The 22,286-nt window shown below is 41.6% G+C and overlaps 1 protein-coding gene across 2 annotated transcripts; it reads left to right on the top strand.

Annotated features, from left to right (window-relative positions):
• The first annotated feature begins 885 nt into the window (after window positions 1–885).
• Window positions 886–21,234, top strand: LOC121562466 (signal transducer and activator of transcription 1-alpha/beta-like). Of its 2 annotated transcripts, XM_045219308.1 has the most exons (23): window positions 886–992; window positions 4,845–4,972; window positions 5,199–5,343; window positions 5,583–5,678; window positions 5,840–5,926; window positions 6,063–6,141; window positions 6,246–6,337; window positions 6,598–6,749; window positions 6,877–7,035; window positions 12,963–13,055; window positions 13,164–13,223; window positions 13,318–13,435; window positions 13,888–13,929; window positions 14,077–14,160; window positions 14,270–14,368; window positions 14,508–14,705; window positions 15,091–15,182; window positions 18,890–19,029; window positions 19,120–19,308; window positions 19,630–19,705; window positions 19,855–19,960; window positions 20,351–20,365; window positions 20,972–21,234. In XM_045219308.1, exons 2-23 carry the CDS (start codon window positions 4,845–4,847, stop codon window positions 21,005–21,007), a joined length of 2,286 nt encoding a protein of 761 aa, XP_045075243.1. In that variant the 5' UTR covers window positions 886–992; the 3' UTR covers window positions 21,008–21,234. The 2 variants fall into 2 exon arrangements, with proteins under 2 accessions (XP_045075243.1, XP_045075244.1); XM_045219309.1 differs by lacking the exons at window positions 886–992; window positions 5,199–5,343; window positions 5,583–5,678 and having other exon boundaries at window positions 4,886–4,972.
• Window positions 21,235–22,286: the final 1,052 nt, after the last annotated feature.

Below are 22,286 nucleotides of genomic sequence, written 5' to 3'. Positions count from 1 at the left end.
GCAAGTCAGACATTTCCTATTTTCCTAGTTCGGACTAGCATATGAATGCGTCATAAAACCTGCGAAATTCCTGAGGAAATTCCCAGATCGAATCCTAAACACCTTGCTCCCTCAGAACAACAGATCTATACATGCTTTATTTCAAATGGATATTGTATCTATTCCTTATGTCACAACTTACTAGAATACATTTGTCAATAATATCTGTTGGAAAAAGTCTGGTTATTACCACACAAATACCTGCTTGTTAACAATGTCAAAGAGGTCTCTTTCAGAATGATCCATAAGTATTACCCTGCGAATCATTACCTTAAGAAACTCAAAAAAGACATTAACATTCACTGTACTTTTTGTGTTGAGCATCCAGAAACAGTTTTACATTTATTTTGGCATTGTCTACATGTAAAGAAATTATGGCAAGATATTTATAGTTTTATAATTGTTAATATTCCTGGCTTTTGTTTTTTATGGGAAAATATGCTTCTCGGTTTCCTTAACTATAATAAGGATAAAGAAAAACAAATGTACCTCATTAATCTAATTGTGCTAATGTAAAAATGTCATATTCATAAATGTAAATTCACTAATAAATTCCATGTTTTCTATAAGGAATTCGAGCAGTACATTAAGCCATTCTACATTCTTCCAATAAGAAAGCAATCAATAGATGTACTTTAACTGTACTTTTTGTGTTGAGCATATATTTTAAGGTCTTTGTATAATCTGTAATTTGTTGTACCCCCTAGCATATGTTATCATTGTCTGTTTGTATACTTATTGTCTCTGGATAAGAGCATCTGCTAAATGACGTAAATGTAAATGTAAATGTAATGTGCAATGAAACAATAAAATAAAAACTTTCCGTAACACCGATTGGATAATACTTATTTCCGCATGCCTTCCGAACTGTTGCGTTTGCTTTTTTGTAGCCTACTGTCTGTACATTTTAACGGAGAAGTCTGTTCTCTGTGATTTAGTTTCTCTCGTCAAAGGTAAGGCAATCTTTTATTTATAACAGTGGTGATACAGCCTTTATACCAACACCTCAGAAAGGAGAAGGAAATTCACTTTAAACTTCATGCAGATTAATGACTTGACGCATGAAACAAGTCACGACTGGGCTATGGAAACATGAAATGCTGGTAACTGCCGACAGACAATTGTTTCGTTCGACATGGTGGGATCTTCTTTTGTGAGTCAAATTAATTATGCGAGAAATCGCGGTGGAACCGCCTTTATGCGGAAATAGACTATTGATATAGTTAATAACCATCATAACGAAGTAAATTTGGAGGCACGCCATCATGATATGTTGTATGGTCCTCCCACTACGATTCGGGAAAGCATAGTTTATTAGGCTACAGTTAAAATCAATTATGATGAACATCACAGGGTGAGGGTGTGAATGTGCAAGGTGATGAACTTGATGATCCCTTCCAATGAATATCGAGAGTCTTATTCTGGTGACATGATTATCGATGCCATGGCTGCTGTTTGACAAATAAAAATAATATCCCTCTTATCCATAACAATCTCATAATGTTGGTAGCCTACCCGCACTGTATCTGCGAGCGGTTGGCTAGAGCGCATTTGCCAAAACCAAAGTGGGCACATTTGCTATATAATAATATTAATATACCATTTAGCAGACGCTTTTATCCAAAGCCACTTACATCATGCGTGCATACATTTTTTGGTGTATGGGTAATCCCGGGGATCGAACCCACTACCTTGGCGTTACAAGCGCCGTGCTCTACCAGCTGAGCTATAACGCTAACGCAACAGTTTCTGTGACAAAACCATAGTTGTGTTCGAATACTATATTAACCGTACTATTTGTGACCTACCGGTAAATTGAGTATATAGTATGTTTATTGGTCATAGTATGGATATAGTTAGTATGCCAAAAATTCCCGAATGTCCTACTGGTAGTACTGTTGGAAAAAATAGGAAGCATACCAGCAGTGGACACTATTTCCGTATTTTAGGGCCCATAATGTAATGACTTTTCAAATAAGTTACCTTACACATAATGTTGGCTGACTATTTGTTATCTACGCTATCCTTACGAACCACATAGCATATCATTACAACAGGTAATATGTTAGCTAGGTACCTAACGTTAGTTGGCTACTAATACATCAAACTTGCCAGCATGTTAACTAGCGATATGCTATTTAACTAACTACCCAACATTGATTGACTTCATTATTCCCGTCATTCTTTGTTTAGCTAAGTGGTATAGTCGTTGTGCGTTCTCAATGGACATTCGGGTGCTTTCGTAAATTCGCTCTGGCTATCTACTCCGCTTTCAGAGCACTCTCGTCTGAGTGTACGACAGCGCAGAATAATTGATGAATTTACGAGCGCTCAACACCGGTTGAATATGGCCGGTGTCAGTAAACGTCGGCAAAAAAGCGTAATTAAATTGTTGCCAGCAGCGCAGTTACAGTCACCAACGCTCTGGATAACATGAAACCTGCCTAACCAGCTCTGCTAGGGCAAGGAAAATAGTCAGAGTGAGGTGTTCTCTCATTTGTATCTGGAAGTAGCCAGCCAACGTTAGCTTGGGTGCTTGACTGACGTAAGGACAGAACGCTCGAATCAACCCTACTCCTCCGCCCGAGCGTCAAGTGTGCGCTCCGAGAGCGAAACGCTCTGAATTTACAAACGGACAATCTGACAACGCTCTGAATTTACAAACGCCCTGAGCGCACTCTGGCACTGATTGAAGTTAAGAACACAATCGTAACATTTCTAGCTAGTAACTAACAAGCTAGCAAGAGGTTGCATAGCAACAGCATCAACTTCCCGTAGACAGTCGAAAAGGATACGGTTCGTTTACAGTATACTAAGTGAACTAAAAGTATATAAACTCAGCAAAAAAAGAAACGTCCTCTCACTGCCAACTGCGTTTATTTTCAGCAAACTTAACATGTGAAAATATTTGTATGAACATAACAAGATTCAACAACTGAGACATAAACTGAACAAGTTCCACAGACATGTGACTAACATAAATTGAATAATGTGTCCCTGAACAAAGGGGGGGGGGTCAAAATCAAAAGTAACAGTCAGTATCTGGTGTGGCCACCAGCTGCATTAAGTACTGCAGTGCATCTCCTCCTCATGGACTGCACCAGATTAGCCAGTTCTTGCAGTGAGATGTTACCCCACGCTTCCACCAAGGCACCTGCAAGTTCCCAGACATTTCTGGGGGGAATAGCCCTAGCCCTCACCCTCCGATCCAACAGGTCCCAGACGTGCTCAATGGGATTGCGATCCGGGCTCTTCGCTGGCCATGGCAGAACACTGACATTCCTGTCTTGCAGGAAATCACGCACAGAATGAGCAGTATAGCTGGTGGCATTGTCATGCTGGAGGGTCATGTCAGGATGAGCCTGCAGGAAGGGTACCACATGAGGGAGGAGGATGTCTTCCCTGTAACGCACAGCGTTGAGATTGCCTGCAATGACAACAAGCTCAGTCCGATGATGCTGTGACACACCGCCTCAGACCAAGACAGACCCTACACCTCCAAATCGATCTCGCTCCAGAGTACAGGCCTCGTTGTAACGCTCATTCCATCGACGATAAACGCGAATCCGACCATCACCCCTGGTGAGACAAAACTGCGACTGGTCAGTAAAGAGCACTTTTTGCCAGTCCTGTCTGGTCCAGCGACGGTGGGTTTGTGCCCATAGGCGACATTGTTTCCGGTGATGTCTGGTGAGGACCTGCCTTACAACAGGCCTACAAGCCCTCAGTCCAGCCTCTCTCAGCCTATTGCGGACAGTCTGAGCACTGATGGAGGGATTGTGCGTTCCTGGTGTAACTCGGGCAGTTATTGTTGCCATCCTGTACCTGTCCCGCAGGTGTGATGTTCGGATGTACCGATCCTGTGCATGTGTAGTTACACGTGGTCTGCCAATGCAAGGACGATCAGCTGTACGTCCTGTCTCCCTGTAGCGCTGTCTTAGGCGTCTCACAGTACAGACATTGCAATTTATTGCCCTGGCCACATCTGCAGTCCTCATGCCTCCTTGCAGCATGCCTAAGGCACGTTTACGCAGATGAGGAGGGACCCTGGACATCTTTCTTTTGGTGTTTTTCAGAGTCAGTAGAAAGGCCTCTTTAGTGTCCTAAGTTTTCATAACTGTGACCTTAATTGCCTACCGTCTGTAAGCTGTTAGTGTCTTAACGACCGTTCCACAGGTGCATGTTCATTAATTGTTTATGGTTCATTGAACAAGCATGGGAAACAGTGTTTAAACCCTTAACAATGAAGATCTGTGAAGTTATTTGGATTTTTACGAATTATCTTTGAAAGACAGGGTCCTGAAAAGGGGACTTTTCTTTTTTTGCTGAGTTTAGTATGTAGAATATACTCATTAAGTATGTAGTATACAGTATGCTATTATGGGTATTCGAACACAGCTCATCAGTAGAGTTGAAAATGCGATGGAAACCCATTTAATTTGTATTTTTCATTCGGTACATGGGAATTAAATGGTAAAAGTTATTTTGCCTTTTATTTTGCCTTTTATCCGCAAAAGTCAGTTTGTTGGAAACACATCCCTGAGGGGAAATGCGTATATTGTTTTATGCAGATTTTAGAACATTTGCATGAAAATCTGTCGCAAATTGAATGGAAACCTAGCTACTGTTTGGAAATGGGGCAGAACCGTTGTGTTGAGATAGGGGTAATGGGGCAGGGAGGCCAACAAGCTGATACATGCCAGGCATATGAAGGTGAATTATTATCCATGTTGTAGCCATGTAATTGTTTCAATAATAGACATACATTTTCATAATACATTTACTGTTATTGCTCACTGGTCTAGATGGCCCAGTGGGGCCAGCTGCAACTACTGGATCCTAAATACCAGGAGCAGGTCCAACAGCTCTATGATGACTCCTTCCCCATGGACATCAGACAGTGCTTCAGCAAGTGGATTGAGAGCATCGACTGGTAAACAAGCAGGGATAAAGACTGCAGGGAGGCTGCTGTAAAATGGATTTACAAAGATCTATTCTATTTGACCAGAATTCTACACTACTCTTTTCAATTATATCTGTATTTTATTGTATTTCATCTCTTTCATCCAATCTTAATTCCTGTGTAAATCCATATCTATGTAGAGATAATGTTGCTGTTCTGATACTGATATACAGTATGTCAATGATCCAATCCATAGGGATTATGTGGCTGTTGAGGAATCCCTTGCCACTGTCCGCTTCCACGATCTCCTAGCCCAGCTTGATGACCAACACAGCCGCTTCGCCCTGGAGAAAAACCTCCTGCGACAACACAACATCCGCAAGTTCAAGAGAAACTTCCAGGTTTAGTATGAGCTCAGTCACATCTTTTCAGTACAGACCTTACTGCCAGTGGCCTTCCATACTTTATTGCTTGTATGTTACAGGAATGATCAATTAGAAGTTATACCTCTTGCTGCTATTTTCCCCTTTTAACTCCTGAAATATATTGATCTTGAATGAGTTGTTGATGTGGAATTCATGACCCCACTCTCTGTAAATGTTTTTTGGGGTTTGTAGTAATAAAGTACACACTTTCACAGGACCGCTTTCAGGAGGACCCTGTTCACATGGCCATGATCATCTCCAGAAACCTGAAGGAGGAGCAGAGGATTCTGGCTGCTGCCAAAAGCATAGAGGTGCCCTACATTGACTTGTATTGACATACATTGTAATTCATAAAATCACCACACGTCTTTCTCTATCCATGCTGTCAGATATTGTAGATGATCCATAACTGTATATTGGAGCGTTTACATGCTTTAACTGTGCAGTTAAATGAACAGTATTTTCTTCTCAGACCGACAGAGAAAACACACAGACTAGCATGGTTCTGGAGAAACAAAAGCTGGACAACAAAGTCAAAGACATGAAAAACAAGGTTCAGGTGAGTTAACATTTCCATCATATACTATATGTTGATTGTTTCCTGGTGGAACAAGTCCATCAGTGATTTGCAGTACATGTTCATGCATGTCAGGTTTGTCATCTATCTGATCCAACACGTTTATCTCACTTGCTAGGAAGCGGATCAGAATATAAAGTCTCTGGAATACCTTCAAGACGAGCATGACTTTAAGCTAAATACTCTTAAGAACAGAGGTGAGGTGTTTTATTCTCAATCTGTAATAGATCATCATCTATTTACAGGAATCTGTGTTTCAAGTATAGTCCGTAAGTGAATGTTTTTCCTTCTCTCACTTTAGAACATGAAATTAACAGGCTGACACCGAAACAGCTGGAACATGAGAAGCAGCTGATTGTAGAGATGTGTCTCAAGCTGAAGTTCAAGAGAGGGGTAAGAGGGGTCATGAGGGGTCATGATGAGGCTAAACAGTGACATTCGACCATGACTTTGTACTGTGAAAAATAACATGTAATGACAAAAAACATGAATAATCATGCATCAAGCACCACTAAGAATAACATGTATCATAGTCTCAGTCTGAATGACTAAGAGTGTATTATCTAGTTATAACCAGCATGCTCATATTGAAGAGTAGATGACGGTTATAGAGTAAATAATAACTATACGTTTGTTGTTGTCGCCCTCCACAGGAAGTGGTTGGCCAGTTGGCAGAGGTGCTTAACATGGCAGAGGCGGTCCAGTCAGACCTGATCTCAGAAGAGCTGCCTAAGTGGAAAAAGAGGCAGCAGAGCTCCTGTATCGGAGGACCACCCAACGCATGTCTGGACCAACTGCAGAACTGGTGAGGAGGCTAGTTCATTATTTTGGGTGTGTTGGCTGATGAAGCAAAAATATGCATTTTGGTTCTCTCCAAACAAATGGAAAATACATTTATTATTTTTCTTCATCTTCTTCTTCTTCCCCTGTAGGTTCACAGCGGTGGCGGAAAGCCTGCAGCAGGTGAGGCAGCAGCTGAAGGAGCTCCAGGAACTAGAGCAGAAGTACACATACGACAACGACCCAATCACACAGCAGAAAGGCTTACTGGAGGGGCGGGCCCTTGCACTGTTCCGGAACCTCCTAGAACGGTGAGTGACACCACACCTGTATTCCGATTTTAAATTAATTATCTCTCTCTCTCTCTCTCTCTCTCTCTCTCTCTCTATATATATATATATATATATATATATATATACACTGCTCAAAAAAATAAAGGGAACACTAAAATAACACATCCTAGATCTGAATGAATGAAATAATCTTATTAAATACTTTTTTCTTTACATAGTTGAATGTGCTGACAACAAAATCACACAAAAATTATCAATGGAAATCAAATGTATCAACCCATGGAGGTCTGGATTTGGAGTCACCCTCAAAATTATTGTGGAAAACCACACTACAGGCTGATCCAACTTTGATGTAATGTCCTTAAAACAAGTCAAAATGAGGCTCAGTAGTGTGTGTGGCCTCCACGTGCCTGTATGACCTCCCTACAATGCCTGGGCATGCTCCTGATGAGATGGCGGATGGTCTCCTGAGGGATCTGCTCCCAGACCTGGACTAAAGCATCCGCCAACTCCTGGACAGTCTGTGGTGCAACGTGGCGTTGGTGGATGGAGCGAGACATGATGTCCCAGATGTGCTCAATTGGATTCAGGTCTGGGGAACGGGCGGGCCAGTCCATAGCATCAATGCCTTCCTCTTGCAGGAACTGCTGACACACTCCAGCCACATGAGGTCTAGCATTGTCTTGCATTAGGAGGAACCCAGGGCCAACCGCACCAGCATATGGTCTCACAAGGGGTCTGAGGATCTCATCTCGGTACCTAATGGCAGTCAGGCTACCTCTGGCGAGCACATGGAGGGCTGTGCGGCCCCCAAAGAAATGCCACCCCACACCATGACTGACCCACCGCCAAACCGGTCATGCTGGAGGATGTTGCAGGCGGCAGAACGTTATCCACGGCGTCTCCAGACTCTGTCACGTCTGTCACATGTGCTCAGTGTGAACCTGCTTTCATCTGTGAAGAGCACAGGGCGCCAGTGGTGAATTTGCCGATCTTGGTGTTCTCTGGCAAATGCCAAACGTCCTGCACGGTGTTGGGCTGTAAGCACAACCTCCACCTGTGGACGTCGGGCCCTCATACCACCCTCATGGAGTCTGTTTCTGACGGTTTGAGCAGACACATGCACATTTGTGGCCTGCTGGAGGTCATTTTGCAGGGCTCTGGCAGTGCTCCTCCTTCTCCTCCTTGCACAAAGGCGGAGGTAGGAGTCCTGCTGCTGGGTTGTTGCCCTCCTACGGCCTCCTCCACGTCTCCTGATGTACTGGCCTGTCTCCTGGTAGCGCCTCCATGCTCTGGACACTACGCTGACAGACACAGCAAACCTTCTTGCCACAGCTCGCATTGATGTGCCATCCTGGATGAGCTGCACTACCTGAGCCACTTGTGTGGGTTGTAGACTCCGTCTCATGCTACCACTAGAGTGAAAGCACCGCCAGCATTCAAAAGTGACCAAAACATCAGCCAGGAAGCATAGGAACTGAGAAGTGGTCTGTGGTCACCACCTGCAAAACCAGGCCTTTATTGGGGGTGTCTTGCTAATTTCCTATAATTTACACCTGTTGTCTATTCCATTTGCACAACAGCATGTGAAATGTATTGTCAATCAGTGTTGCTTCCTAAGTGGACAGTTTGATTTCACAGAAGTGTGATTGACTTGGAGTTACATTGTGTTGTTTAAGTGTTCCCTTTATTTTATTGAGCAGTGTATATATATACACAGTACCAGTCAAAAGTTTGGACACACCTACTCATTCAAGGGTTTTTCTTTATTTTTACTATTTTCTACATTGTAGAATAATATGGAAGACATCAAAACTATGAAATAACACATATGGAATCATGTAGTAACCAAAACAGTGTTGAACAAATCAAAAGAGTGTGCAAAGCTGTCAAAGGCAAAGGCTATTTGAAGAATTTCAAATATAAAATATATTTTGATTTGTTTAACACTTTTTTGGTTACTACATGATTCCATATGTGTTATTTCATAGTTTTGATGTCTTCACTATTATTCTACAATGTAGAAAATAGTAAAAATAAAGAAAAACCCTTGAATGAGTAAGTCCAAACTTTTGACTGGTAGTGTGTGTGTGTATATATACACTACCGTTCAAAAGTTTGGGTTCACTTAGAAATGTCCTTGTTTTCGAAAGGAAAGCAATTTCTTTGTCCATTAAAATAACATAAAATTGATCAGAAATACAGTATATACATTGTTAATGTTGTAAATGGCTATTGAAGCTGGAAACGGCTGATTTTTTATGGAATATCTACATATGCGTTCAGAGGCCCATTATAAGCAACCATCGGTCCTGTGTCCCAATGGCACGTTGTGTTTCCTAATCCAAGTTTATCATTTTAAAAGGCTAATTGATAATTAGAAAACCCTTTAGAAATTATGTTAGCACAGCTGAAAACGGTTGTGCTGATTAAAGAAGCAATAAAACTTGCCTTCTTGAGACTAGTTGAGTATCTGGAGCATCAGCAATTGTGGGTTCGATTACAGGCTCAAAATGGCCAGAAACAAATAATTTTCTTTTGAAACTCGTCAGTCTATTCTTGTTCTGAGAAATTAAGGCTATTCCATGCGAGAAATTGCCAAGAAACTGAAGATCTCGTAAAACGCTATGTATTACTCCCTTCACAGAACAGCGCAAACTAGCTCTAACCAGAATAGAAAGAGGAGTGGGAGGCCCCAGTGCACAACTGAGCAAAAGGACAAATACAATAGAGTGTCTAGTTTGAGAAACAGATGCCTCACAGGGCCTCAACTGGCAGCTTCATTAAATAGTACCCGCAAAACACCAGTCTCAACGTCAACAGTGAAGAGGCGAGTCCGGGATGCTGACCTTCTAGGCAGAGTTTAAAAGAAAAAGCCATATCTCAGACTGCCCATCTTAATCTTTTATTTTTAAACCCCTTCAGTCAATAGCTTGTGGCTCCTCCATTTGCAGCGATAACCTCGACAAAACGTCTCCTATAGCCAGTAATCCGTTTCTGACATCTGTTTTGAGGGCTTTTTGCCCACTCCTCCTTACCGAACATAGGTCAGGACTTTGACTTGGCCAACCCAAAACACAAATCTTCTTTCTTCGGAGACATTCTTTGGTAGATTTGCTTGCATGCTTTGTGTTATTGTTGTTGGAAGACCCATTTTCAGCCCAGCTTTAGGTCCTTGACTGATGGCCTGACGTTCTGTTCAAGAATCTCCTGTTATACCTCAGAATTCATGGTTCCCTTAATGATGTGGAGTCGTCCAGGTCCAGAGGAGGAAAAGCAGCCCCAGATCTTGACATTTCCACCACCATGCTTGACAGTTGGGATAAGGTTATTTTGGCGGTAGGCAGTGTTTTTGCCAAACATAGCGGTGTTGATTGTGACCAAAAAGATAAATTGTGGACTCATCGGTCCAGAGAATGGACTTCCAGAAACCTTCAGGTTTGTCCAGGTGGTCTCTGGCAAAGTTAAGATGGCCAGTTTGGTTATTTTCTGACAGCAGAGGCTTCTTCCTAGCAACCCTCCCATGAATGGCATTTCGATTGTGTTCTTCTTATTGTTGAAGCATGCACAGTTACCTGAGATGCAGCAAGGGAGGTCTGCAAATCTCTAGATATTATGTTTGGATTGGCTTTTACCTGATTTATTATTGTTCTTGTGGCTCTTGGGGATATTTTGGTATTTTGGAAGGGCATCCACTTCTAAGCTGAGTTGCTGTCATGTTAAATGTTCTCCATTTGTAAATTATTTGCCTCACAGTGGACTGATGGAGCTCAAATCTTTTTGAGATTATTTTATAGCCTTCCCCAGACTGATGTGTTCTCACTACCCTCGTCCTGATATCTTCTGAGATTTCCTTTCCTCTCGGCATGGTGTGCTTTGCATTTACCTGGATGGGTAACACCAAACTGACCAGGTTTCTTATATCTATTTATCAGAGTCCCGCCCATACTCTTTCCTAACGATCTCTCCTTTGATTGGTTTATTTGGTAGCTCATTATTTACCCACCTGATTCTACTTACCTACTTGATTTAACCAAAGCAACCTGGGGTTCACTTATTTTTGCACCTGCACTAATTCCTTTTTAATTTTGTTTTTCTACACATTTCCTATACACCAACATATGGTATTGTTAAATATAAACCTGTTATGCCAGATCAAAAAGACTGGTTCTGATTAAATGAAGATTTCATGGTAAAATTGAAAAAATCTGTAATTACACAAGGGGTTCACATACTTTCAAACAGCACTGTGTATTTATATATATATATATATACAGTGAGGGAAAAAAGTATTTGATCCCCTGCTGATTTTGTACGTTTGCCCACTGACAAATATATAAGTCTATCATTTTAATGGTAGGTTTATTTGAACAGTGAGAGACAGAATAACAACAAAAAAATCCAGAAAAACACGTCAAAAATGTTATAAATTGATTTGTATTTTAATGAGGGAAATAAGTATTTGACACCTCTGCAAAACATGACTTAGTACTTGGTGGCAAAACCATTGTTGGCAATCACAGAGGTCAGACGTTTCTTGTAGTTGGCCACCAGGTTTGCACACATCTCAGGAGGGATTTTGTCCCACTCCTCTTTGCAGATTTTCTACAAGTCATTAAGGTTTCAAGGCTGACGTTTGGCAACTCGAACCTTCAGCTCCCTCCACAGATATTCTATGGGATTAAGGTCTGGAGACTGGCTAGGCCACTCCAGGACCTTAATGTGCTTCTTCTTGAGCCACTCCTTTGTTGCCTTGGCCGTGTGTTTTGGGTCATTGCCATGCTGGAATACCCATCCACAACCCATTTTCAATGCCCTGGCTGAGGGAAGGAGGTTCTCACCCAAGATTTGACGGTACATGGCCCCGTCCATCGTCCCTTTGATGCGGTGAAGTTGTCCTGGCCCCTTAGCAGAAAAACACCCTCCAAAGCATAATGTTTCCACCTCCATGTTTGACGGTGGGGATGGTGTTCTTGGGGTCATAGGCAGCATTCCTCCTCCTCCAAACACGGCGAGTTGAGTTGATGCCAAAGAGCTCGATTTTGGTCTCATCTGACCACAACACTTTCACCCAGTTCTCCTCTGAATCATTCAGATGTTCATTGGCAAACTTCAGACGGGCCTGTATATGTGCTTTCTTGAGCAGGGGGACCTTGCGGGCGCTGCAGGATTTCAGTCCTTCACGGCGTAGTGTGTTACCAATTGTTTTCTTGGTGACTATGGTCCCAGCTGCCTTGAGATCATTGACAAGATCCTCCCGTGTAGTTCTGGGCTGATTCCTCACCGTTCTCATGATCATTGCAACTCCACGAGGTGAGATCTTGCATGGAGCCCCAGGCCGAGGGAGATTGACAGTTATTTTGTGTTTCTTCCATTTGCGAATAATCGCACCAACTGTTGTCACCTTCTCACCAAGCTGCTTGCCGATGGTTTTGTAGCCCATTCCAGCCTTGTGTAGGTCTACAATCTTGTCCCTGACATCCTTGGAGAGCTCTTTGGTCTTGACCATGGTGGAGAGTTTGGAATCTGATTGATTGATTGCTTCTGTGGACAGGTGTCTTTTATACTGGTAACAAGCTGAGATTAGGAGCACTCCCTTTAAGAGTGCGCTCCTAATCTCAGCTCGTTACCTGTATAAAAGACACCTGGGAGCCAGAAATCGTTCTGATTGAGAGGGGGTCATATACTTATTTCCCTAATTAAAATGCAAATCAATTTATAACATTTTTGACATGCGTTTTTCTGGATTTTTGTTGTTGTTATTCTTTCTCTAACTGTTCAAATAAACCTACCATTAAACTTATAGACTGATCATTTCTTTGTCAGTGGGCAAACATACAAAATCAGCATGGGATCAAATACTTTTTTCCCTCACTGTATATACCCAAATGCCTCTATACAGTATATCACCTCTAAATTATTTGTGTCTCTATGGTGTGTCTCAGTTCCTTGGTGGTGGAGAGACAGCCCTGTATGCCTACACATCCACAGAGACCTCTGGTGCTGAAGACACAGGTGCAATTCACTGTCAAGCTCAGGTAAGCACAAACACAACAGCACCTACCATCTGTAGTTCCTCCCATCTGTAGTTCCTATGGATCTTTCCAGGCCTGGTTGAGTTTTGATTTGTATTCGCTCTCCTCTAGATTTCTTGTGAAGCTCCAGGAATTCAACAATAAACTCAAAGTGAAAGCCTTTTTAAACAAGTAAGTAAATGAGTGTTGTGTGTTATGTCCTGCTCTTGAATTTGTGATGTGAAAACCTACCTTAATTGAATGCACTTTTTTTTTCCTCCGTAAGTTCTCTCCCTAAGTTCCCTAATTTCAACGTTCGTAAGTTCAACATATTGAAAAGCAACCCAAAGGTTATGAGTATGGAGCAGTACAATGGAAGCTTGGCTGCAGAGTTTTTACATTTGGTAAGCTAGCACCATTTCAAATGGCATACAGGGCACTAAATCTGAATGACTGTCCATTTGGACCTGCACTGTCATTACTCCTTACAGCAGGGTTCCCCAAATGGCGGTCATTTTATTTGTTAAAGTTGTATTTCTTATTTATTTTTTACGGTAAAAACACCAGCAAATCAGCTCCAAGTGATTTTAATTTAGAAAATCTGTTCTAAAATATTACCATGCATATTAAATAAATATATGTGACTGTATACAAATGTAAGCAAGGTTTGAAATTGTTATGTTTTAGTCAAATATTATATCTGTTTGGGCTTCTTGCGGTCAATTTGTAGTATACAAATTATTTGTAATTATGTTCCGGCACCCTGACCATCCGCTCAAGAAAATATCGGGCCGCGGCTGAATCTACAGTAGTTGATGATCCCTGCATTACAGTTTATTCTTTGATCTCAACACAGAAACTGCAAGAGCAGAGAGTGAATGGAAAAGGAAAGAAAGAGGTGAGAGACCTAAGAGAGCTGGTTTCTGATTGGTCTTAATGGGCTATAATGACCATGTAATCTGTACAGTATTTGTGAATTTCATGATAAATACTAAATACAGTCTGGTGCGGATTATGTTTGCTCTGTCTGTCCATGTTATTCCAGGGGCCTCTCATTGTGACAGAGGAGCTGCACTCCATCTGCTTTGAGTCTGAACTCCGCCAGTCAGGTCTGGAAATCAAACTAGAGGTAAGTGGTCTGAAATATAGAGACTACACTTCCATTTTCATGAGGTCCAACAGCACTCTGGCCTTATTTAATTTGATCTTGATTTTCTCCGGCCTCTGGTCCTTCTTAGACCATCTCCCTGCCAATCGTGGTCATCTCCCACATCAGCCAGCTGCCCAGTGGCTGGGCCTCCATCCTGTGGTACAACATGCTGACCAGCGAGCCCCAGGTAGAGTACCTCCCCTCTGGTTTCTCTCAAGTTTTCTCTCAAGGTTCCTTCCTTCTAGGGAGCTTTTCCTTGCCTTGAAGGTGCAATGCTGGGTTACTGTCAAGCACTTTAAAAAGGAGTGATTGATTTGTTGTAACAGAACCTGGAGTTCTTCCTGAGCCCACCTACAGTGTCCTGGGGTCAGCTGTCTGAGGTGCTGAGCTGGCAGTTCTCCTCTGTCACCAAGAGGGGACTCAATGATGAGCAGCTAGGTATGCTGGCTGACAAACTACTGGGCCAGAAAGCACAGAGAAATCCTGAGGGCCTTATCCCCTGGACCATGTTCGGTGCTGTCAAGGTAGGTTATGATTACAGTACACAGAATATATAATATTTGGTCTCACTTTAAACAAAGTACAACTGATAAAGGAATTATATAGCATACATAAATGCTTCATAAACACTACATAAATGCTTCACAAATGGTGTAGAAAGGGTGACAACAAATCCCACTGTAGGGTGACTTGCCAAATGTGACATAATGCACGATATATGTTTATACACCATTTATAAAATATGACATATACTTATAGATGATTTGTGAAGCATTTATGTAGTGCTTATGAAGCCTTTATGTATTCTATATAAAGCCTTCATAAGTTGTACTTTTGTTTAAAATATTTACAGTTCATAAAGATATATAAGGAAGATATCTAGTAAGTGTTTCCCTGTGTCTACTATAGAGCCAGAGTGAGAAGAGCTTTCCCTTCTGGCTGTGGATCGAAGCCATCCTGGACCTCATCAAGAGACATCTGCTGTCCCTGTGGAACGATGGGTGAGTTATTTCATTTTCAGTGGGTTGAACATTATCATTATCAGAGAGTTAGCAGTATGGTATCTATAGCTTGCCACAACAGACTTCATTCTGTTAGAGCTGCATCTGCCGAATTTCTCAGCACAAAAGCAAACAACTACACTGTTATGCTCTAATTAGCTGAGGAACGCTCAATTCAGTTCTCTTATATCGAGGCAGAGTTGAGTTTTGATAACTAGTCGAGGGATTTGATAGCAACAACATTGAGTCACCATCAGTCGATTATTGTAAAAACTGAAAAATAGGTGTTTGTATTCGATAAAAGGTTGTGTTAAAAGTATGAATTTCAGCACCCCGCTGAAGGACCGCTGTTGTATAGGACAAACATAGGTACATGTAAGCTGATGAAGAATCGAATGATGGTGACTCAATGTTGTTGCTAGCAAATCCCGAGACCAGTTATGAAAACTCAACTCCGCCTCGATATGAGAGAACGGAGTTGAGCGTTCCTCTTGCTAGTTCTAATGGACTACCAGGGACCACAGATGGCTGAATCAGCTACAGTGCATTCGGAAAGTATTCAGACCCCTTCCCTTTTTCCACATTTTGTTACGTTACAGCCTTATTCTAAAATGGACTAAATAAATACAAATCCTAATCAATCACAATACCCCATAATGACAAAGCGAAAACTTTGTTAAAAATGAAAACAGAAATACCTTATTTACATAAACTACCAGTCAAAAGTTTGGACACACCTACTCATTCAAGGGTTTTTGTTTATTTTTACTATGTTTTACATTGTAGAATAATAGTGAAGACATCAAAACTATGAAATAATACATATGGAATCATGTAGTAAACAAAAAAGTCTTAAACAAATCAAAGTATATTTGAGAATCTTCAAATAGCCACCCTTTGCCTTGATGACAGCTTTGCACACTCTTGGCATTCTCTCACCCAGCTTCACTTGGAATGCTTTTCCAACAGTCTTGAAGGAGTTCCCACATATGCTGAGCACTTGTTGGCTGCTTTTCCTTCACTCTGCGGTCCAACTCATCCCAAACCATCTCAATTGGGTTGAGGTCGGGGGACTGTGGAGGCCAGGTTATCTGATGCAGCACTCCATCACTCTCCTTGGTAAAATAACCCTTACACCGCCTGGAGGTGGTTTGGGTCATTGTCCTGTTGAAAAACAAATGATAGTCCCACTAAGCCCAAACCAGATGGGATGGCGTATCGCTGTAGAATGCTGTGGTTGCCATGCTGGTTAAGTGTGCCTTGAATTCTAAATAAATCACAGACAGTGTCACCAGCAAAGCACCCCCACACCATAACACCTCCTCCTCCATGCTTTACGGTGGGAAATACACATGCGGAGATCATCTGTTCACCCACACTGCGTCTCACAAAGACACGGCGGTTGGAACCCAAAATCTCAAATTTGGACTCCAGACCAAAGGACAAATTTCCACCGGTCTAATGTTCATTGCTCGTGTTTCTTGGCCCAAGCAGGTCTCTTCTTGTTATTGGTGTCCTTTAGTAGTGGTTTCTTTGCAGCAATTCGACCTTGAAGGCCTGTTTCACACAGTCCCCTCTGAACAGTTGATGTTGAGATGTGTCTGTTATTTGAACTCTGTGAAGCATTTATTTGGGCTGCAATTTCAGAGGCTGGTAACTCTTAACTCATCCTCTGCAGCAGAGTTAACTCTGGGTCTTCCATTCCTGTCGCGGTCCTCACGAGAGCCAGTTTCATCATAGCGCTTGATGGTTTTTGCGACTGCACATGAAGAAACTTTCAAATTTCTTGAAATGTTCCTTATTGACTGACCTTCATGTCTTAAAGTAATGATGGACTGTTGTTTCTCTTTGCTTATTTGAGCTGTTGGCTCATACGCATTAAGAAGGAAAGAAATTCCACAAATTAACTTTTAAGAAGGCACACCTGTTAATTGAAATGCATTCCAGGTGACTACCTCATGAAGCTGGTTGAGAGAATGCCAGGAGTGTGCAAAGCTGTCATCAAGGCAAAGGGTGGCTACTTTGAAGAATCTCAAATATAAAATATATATTGATTTTGTTTAACACTTTTTTGGTTACTACATGATTCCATATGTGTTATTTCATAGTTTTGATGTCTTCACTATTATTCTACAATGTAGAAAATAGTTAAAAATAAAGAAAAAACCTGGAATGAGTAGGTGTATCCAAACTTTCGACTGGTACTGTAAGTATTCAGACCCTTTGCTATGAGACTCGAAATTGAGCTCCGGTGTATCCTGTTTCCATTGATCATCCTTGAGATGTTTCTACAACTTGATTGGAGTCCACCTGTGGTAAATTCAATTGATTGGACATGATTTGGAAAGGCACACACTTGTCTATATAAGGTCCCACACTTGAAAGTGCATGTCAGAGCAAAACCAAGCCATGAGGTCGAAGGAATTGTCCGTAGAGCTCCGAGACAGGATTGTGTCGAAGCACAGATTTGGGGAAGGGTACCCAAACATTTCTGCAGCATTGAAGGTCCCCAAGAACACAGTGGCTTCCATCATTCTTAAATGGAAGAAGTTTGGAACCACCAAGACTCTTCCTAGAGCTGGCCGCCCGGCTCGGGAGAGAAGGGCCTTGGTCAGGGAGGTGACCAAGAACCTGATGGTCACTCTGACAGAGCTCCAGAGTTGCTCTGTGGAAATGGGAGAACCTTCCAGAAGGACAACCATCTCTGCAGCTCTCCCCCAATCAGGCCTTTATGGTAGAGTGGCCAGACGGAAGCCACTCCTCAGTAAAAGGCACATGACAGCCCACTTGAAGTTTGCCAAAGGCACCTAAAGACTCAGACCATGAGAAACAAGGTTCTCTAGTCTGATGAAACCAAGATTGAACTCTTTGGCCTGAATGCCAAGCGTTACATCTGGAGGAAACCTGGCACCATCCCTACGGTGAAGCATGGTGGTGGCAACATCATCCTGTGGGGATGTTTTTCAGCGGCAGGGACTGGGAGACTAGTCAGGATCGAGGGAAAGATGAACAGAGCAAGGTACAGAGAGATTATTGATGAAAACCTGCTCCAGAGCGCTCAGGACTTTAGACTGGGGCAAAGGTTCACCTTCCAACAGGACAATGACCCTAAGCACACAGCCAAGACAACGCAGGAGTGCCTTTGGGACAAGTCTCTGAATGTTCTTGAGTGGCCCAGCCAGAGCCTGGACTTGAACCCGATCAAACATCTCCGGTGAGACCTGAAAATAGCTGTGCAGCGACGCTCCCCATCCAACCTGACAGAGCTTGAGGGGATCTGCAGAGAAGACTGGGAGAAACTCCCCAAGTACAGGTGTGCCAAGCTTGTAGCGTCATACCCAAGAAGACTCGATGCTGTAATCGCTGCCAAAGGTGCTTCAACAAAGTACTGAGTAAACGGTCTGAATACTTATGTAAATGTTATATTTCAGTTTTTTATTTCTTATACATTTTGCAAAAATTTCAAAAAACGTGTTTTTGCTTTGTTATTATGGGGTATTGTGTGTAGATTGATGAGGGAAAAAACAATTTAATCAATTTTAGAATAAAGCTGTAACGTAACAAAATGTGGAAAAAGTTAAGGGGTCTGAATACTTTCCTAATGCACTGTACATTTACAGAATTGTTGAACAATGTGAATTTCCCCTGTCAAATATACATAATAAAGTAAAATGTTGTTTATTCAAAAAAAAAAATCATCCACACAGTTGCATTCTGGGCTTTGTGAGTAAGGAGAGAGAGAAGTCCATGCTGACTGGGAAGTGTCCAGGCACGTTCTTGCTGCGCTTCAGTGAGAGTAGCAGAGATGGAGCCATCACATTCACTTGGGTGGAACACGACCTATACGGTGAGTCTGTGAAAACACACACACCACACGCACACACAGCGGCCCTGTAGGCAATTACAATTAAAAGGTTGATGTGTGTGTGTTTCGCAGATAAGCCTGTATTCCATGCAGTGGAGCCCTACACCAAGAAGAACCTGTCTGTCGTCTCTCTGCCTGACATCATCCGCACCTACAAGGTGATGGCAGCTGAGAACATCCCAGAGAACCCACTCCGCTTCCTCTACCCAGACATCCCCAAAGACAAGGCCTTCGGAAAGTACTACGCCAGGGACACAGAGGGTAAGCAGCCAGTGACCTCTTTGTTTCAATCCTCTGTGAATATTATAATAAATAATATATGCCATTTAGCAGACGCTTTTATCCAAAGCGACTTAGTCATACGTGTATACATTTTATGTATGGGTGGTCCCGGAATAAAGAAGCATTACTGAAATCTACTTCCATTGTCCCATCAATCATGCCCCTTGGTAGCAATTGTGTTCTTTTTGATTTACACAAAGCCCCTGTGAGGACCAGGATGTCTGTTTGGTAGACCATTGGGGTTGTGGAGCAGGTGGGGCAGGTGGTCTTTATCTCTGGCCCACCATTTTAATTTTTCAGCATCGGAGCCCATGGATGTGGAGAGTCCCACCACAACAGGATACATGAAGAGAGAACTCATATCAGTTTCAGAAGTGTAAGTCTAGAGTACACTTCATAATACTCAATATTTATTTATTTCGTAAAAGGTGAAGGTGCCATAAATACTGTATTTGTATTTGCAGTAGTCTGGTTTGAGTATGATTGATGATCTGACTTAACTGTCATTTTCGCAATGTGTTTTAGTCACCCATCTAGACTGCAAGACAACATGATGCCCATGTCGTCAGACGTGTTCGAAGAGCTGAAGAGAAATGTTGCACCAGTGCTCCAGTGTTGGAATAGTCCTAAGGATATGTTAGATTAATTTGTAATTTAAGAATAATGACTAAAGGATTTCACCCCAAATACAGTAGAAATGTGTGAACGGTGTTAAGAGTTATAATGTAGTGGCAACCCACTAACATAGGGGGGCGGGACTAAACATTCCAGGGTGAAGGGGACTGAGAAAACGGGTTAAAAAAAGCCTCCTAAAGGTGGGCGGAGCAAAGTGCCTTTGTTTGTCAAGGGGTATAAAAACAGTAGTGTATGGGTTTTGGCGCCAGAGCTCTCCATGAATAATAATACAGATCATTCTTGCTGGTTGTGGAGCTTGAATCATTTATGATTAAAACCAGAGCCTTACAACCACTGGTAATAATTCAAGCTTAGGTTGAATTAGAGATAGACATTCTCATGACAGGATATTGATGCTGTGGTGAGTAAAACTTCCCCTCTGGTGCTCAAAAAAGTGTATTAAATTCCATTCAATTGCAGTCTGATGCCAAACACTATCTAAGAATTGATGAACAATGCAATCATTGGCGAATATGTAGCCTATATATCATCATGACATTTCTCGTCCATTATTCTTCTTCATCATACTACTTGCCTCAGGCATCTGATCTCGGAGTGTTTTTACCTGAAGACTTTCAGGTATAGTTAATGGTGCCGTTTTCGCCGAATAAGCATGTCTTTGCTAGTAATAACAGGCTGTGGGTGACATTTCAATGACGCAAAATAAACACTGGTGCTGTCAAACCGTACCTACTGTAGTAACTTATAGTAGTACGTGCAGTACAACTGTTTTGTGTTTTCAGCATGAGGCTCATGTATGCATGATTATCTGTAGTCTGCTACATTTCCTGACCAGTATGCAACATCCTCTAAAAATGCTTAAATCCCTTGAGATTGGAATGAATGTGCATGTTGCAAATTCAATGTCATCATGATGGCATTTATTTTGTCCCGCTAGTCTAACCTATGGTAGTTTTGCATCCATAAAGACATTTTGCTCATGTTGACTATTTATCATCCTCTGTAGATGTTTGAGAACATGCCTAACTTGGACTGCAACTGAGCCAACGGACATGTGGGACCTGATCATTTAGTCCAGAACATGTTTTATATTGAAGCCTATTTCATTTGTATCCTTTACTCTCCTTGAACTTCAGTAGTCATGTTGCAGAACATATAAACTTTTTTTGTACGGAGTCAGTTTGAAAGATATACAATTACAGTAGAAATATACATTATATATTACACTCACTGGAAACAATTAGATATTTTGGTGATAATGTGTATAAACATAAAACACTTAGCTAACTACTGTAACATTCATATAATGACTGAATAGGCGCTCCTAAGTCTTTCCATGTCCATATTCAACCATATACAGTCCTGTGTGGCTCATTTGCGACGCCACGGTTGTGGGTTCGATTCACAGTAAGGGAAAAAAAAGGTCTGAAAATGTATGCACTCACTACTTGTAAGTCACTCTGGATAAGACCATCTGCTAAATGACCCCAAAAAAATAATAAAATGAGATATTATCCATCTTTTGAAGTTATTTATTTATTGTTTGATCATTGAAATAAATATATCTCCATTGCCTGCAACACACAGCTGAAGCAGATATACTTGAATGAAAACAAACAAACTGATGACATCAGTATACACCTGTGGTACATTCAAAATAATTTGTTAATGTTGAAGTTGACCTGCAACTACACAGATGAACAATAAACACTCATACATACGAGGCTTCTTGTGCAACAGAGACTGGGGATACAAAGTCAAATCACTTGAGATGAGTTATTCAATAACAATATCATAGTCATTCATCAAATCACAAGTACGTTGCCTGAGTACTTTTAGTACAATAGTGTAGGGCTTGAGATTTTGAATGCAATGCCCTCTGTCATTACCAGATTTGTAGTTGCTGTCCCTCCCATAGTCAATGACACAAACATATATACACACAAACAGACTAGTTCTCACCAAAACAACCTGACTTTTCAAGTATACGCTTACACGTTTATTTTACACTTTTACACTCTAAACAGTTAAACAATCAATGTGCGTATCTGCATAAAAAGTGCTCCATTAGTTATGTGTAGGATAGTCTTAGTGTTCTGCTTTCATATATGCCTATAATGACAACTATTTTATCTCTACCCAAAATAGGCTTTTGGGTGAGTATGGCAAGATTTAAAGTCCACCATTGTGGAGTTGTTCCGAACTAAAAACATTCATTAAAGTGTAATGCACTGTCAATAACTGTCTATAACTGAAAATAAAATCCATGTAAAACCATATAGCTGACAAATAAGTAAACTTGTGTGATAAGACATGATAGT

The sequence above is a fragment of the Coregonus clupeaformis genome, unplaced genomic scaffold (assembly GCF_020615455.1).
Source record: "Coregonus clupeaformis isolate EN_2021a unplaced genomic scaffold, ASM2061545v1 scaf2243, whole genome shotgun sequence".
Taxonomy (NCBI): Eukaryota; Metazoa; Chordata; class Actinopteri; order Salmoniformes; family Salmonidae; genus Coregonus; species Coregonus clupeaformis.
This window is presented reverse-complemented; position numbering and strand designations above follow the sequence as displayed.

Coding starts and splice junctions, on each gene's coding strand:
- LOC121562466 (XM_045219308.1), top strand. CDS start 4,845: ATGGCCCAGTGGGGCCAGCTGCAACTACTGGATCCTAAATACCAGGAG. Junction 14,161..14,269: donor GTCTGGAAATCAAACTAGAG/GTAAGTGGTCTG, acceptor GGTCCTTCTTAG/ACCATCTCCCTGCCAATCGT. Junction 15,183..18,889: donor CTGTCCCTGTGGAACGATGG/GTGAGTTATTTC, acceptor TCATCCACACAG/TTGCATTCTGGGCTTTGTGA.